The sequence below is a fragment of the Galeopterus variegatus genome, unplaced genomic scaffold, assembly GCF_000696425.1.
Source record: "Galeopterus variegatus unplaced genomic scaffold, G_variegatus-3.0.2 Scaffold268, whole genome shotgun sequence".
Classification (NCBI taxonomy): Eukaryota; Metazoa; Chordata; class Mammalia; order Dermoptera; family Cynocephalidae; genus Galeopterus; species Galeopterus variegatus.
The window spans coordinates 469,563-470,391 of NW_007726379.1; the positions used below are offsets into that span (position 1 = coordinate 469,563).

Here is an 829-nt window from a genome sequence, read left to right on the forward strand (position 1 = left end):
CGGGCGGTGGGCAGCGGCGAGCTGGGGCGGGCGCAGGGCCGGCTCCCGGGCCGAGGGCGGGCGAGAGGCAGACGCGGGCCGAGGGGGGAGGCGGGCTGGGGAGCGGCCGCCCGACTTACATGGAAGTGATATTCCTTGAGATGTCCGTGATGTTGATGCTGGCGTTCCCATTGCTGTTGCCTGAATCCTGTCCTTCCAGAAGGGGGAAGAGGTTCCCATCGTCCGGCCGCCGGCAATTGATCTCAGTCTTGCTGCAGACACAATTTGCAGGGCAGGCCAGCACGGAGCCCACATAGTCCAGCCAGACGCTTCCCAGCAAGAAAATCCGCCAGAAACTACACTTGGCTGGGCAAAGAGAGACATCCATCTCCGATCGCTGCTTCTAAAAAAGAGGAGGAGGAGAGGAGAGGGGGTGGGGTGGGGGGAGTGGGAGAGCAGGGGGGGAAGGAAACAAAGACGGCGAGGGAGGGGGAAGGGGGAGGGGGGGCCTCTGCCTTTGAAACGCCGAGCGATCAGATGCAAAATCCTTCAGCGTCTGAAACCATCGCGGCCGCCGCCGCCGCCGGGTGGGAGCCGCGGGGAGCGCCTAGTGGCGCGGTCTGCCGGGCATGGTGGCCGACTCGGCGCTCGTCGGCTCGCCGGGTCCGGGGGATCTGGAAGCAAGGCGCGCTCTCCGACTCCGAGACTTTGCAGGGTTGCAACAGACGGTGGGAAGGCAAAAAATAATAATAATAAAAATTAAAAAATAAAAAAGGAAAAGGAAAAAATGGTGCTAAAGTCACCAAGTCCCACCTACTGGGCAGAATTAAAACGGACACACCTGCAAAAC

The 829-nt window shown here is 60.9% G+C and overlaps 1 protein-coding gene across 3 annotated transcripts in view; it reads right to left on the minus strand.

The window, feature by feature from the left end:
- The window catches only part of NTRK3 (neurotrophic tyrosine kinase, receptor, type 3), a 359,989-nt gene extending 359,620 nt beyond the window's left edge, over positions 1–369 (minus strand). For all 3 annotated transcript variants that reach the window (XM_008566759.1, XM_008566758.1, XM_008566760.1), the window contains exon 1: positions 120–369. In XM_008566759.1, coding sequence (XP_008564981.1) covers positions 120–367 — 248 coding nt within the window. In that variant the 5' untranslated portion in view covers positions 368–369. The remainder of the gene's footprint in view (positions 1–119) is intronic.
- Between the last annotated feature and the right edge of the window lie 460 nt (positions 370–829).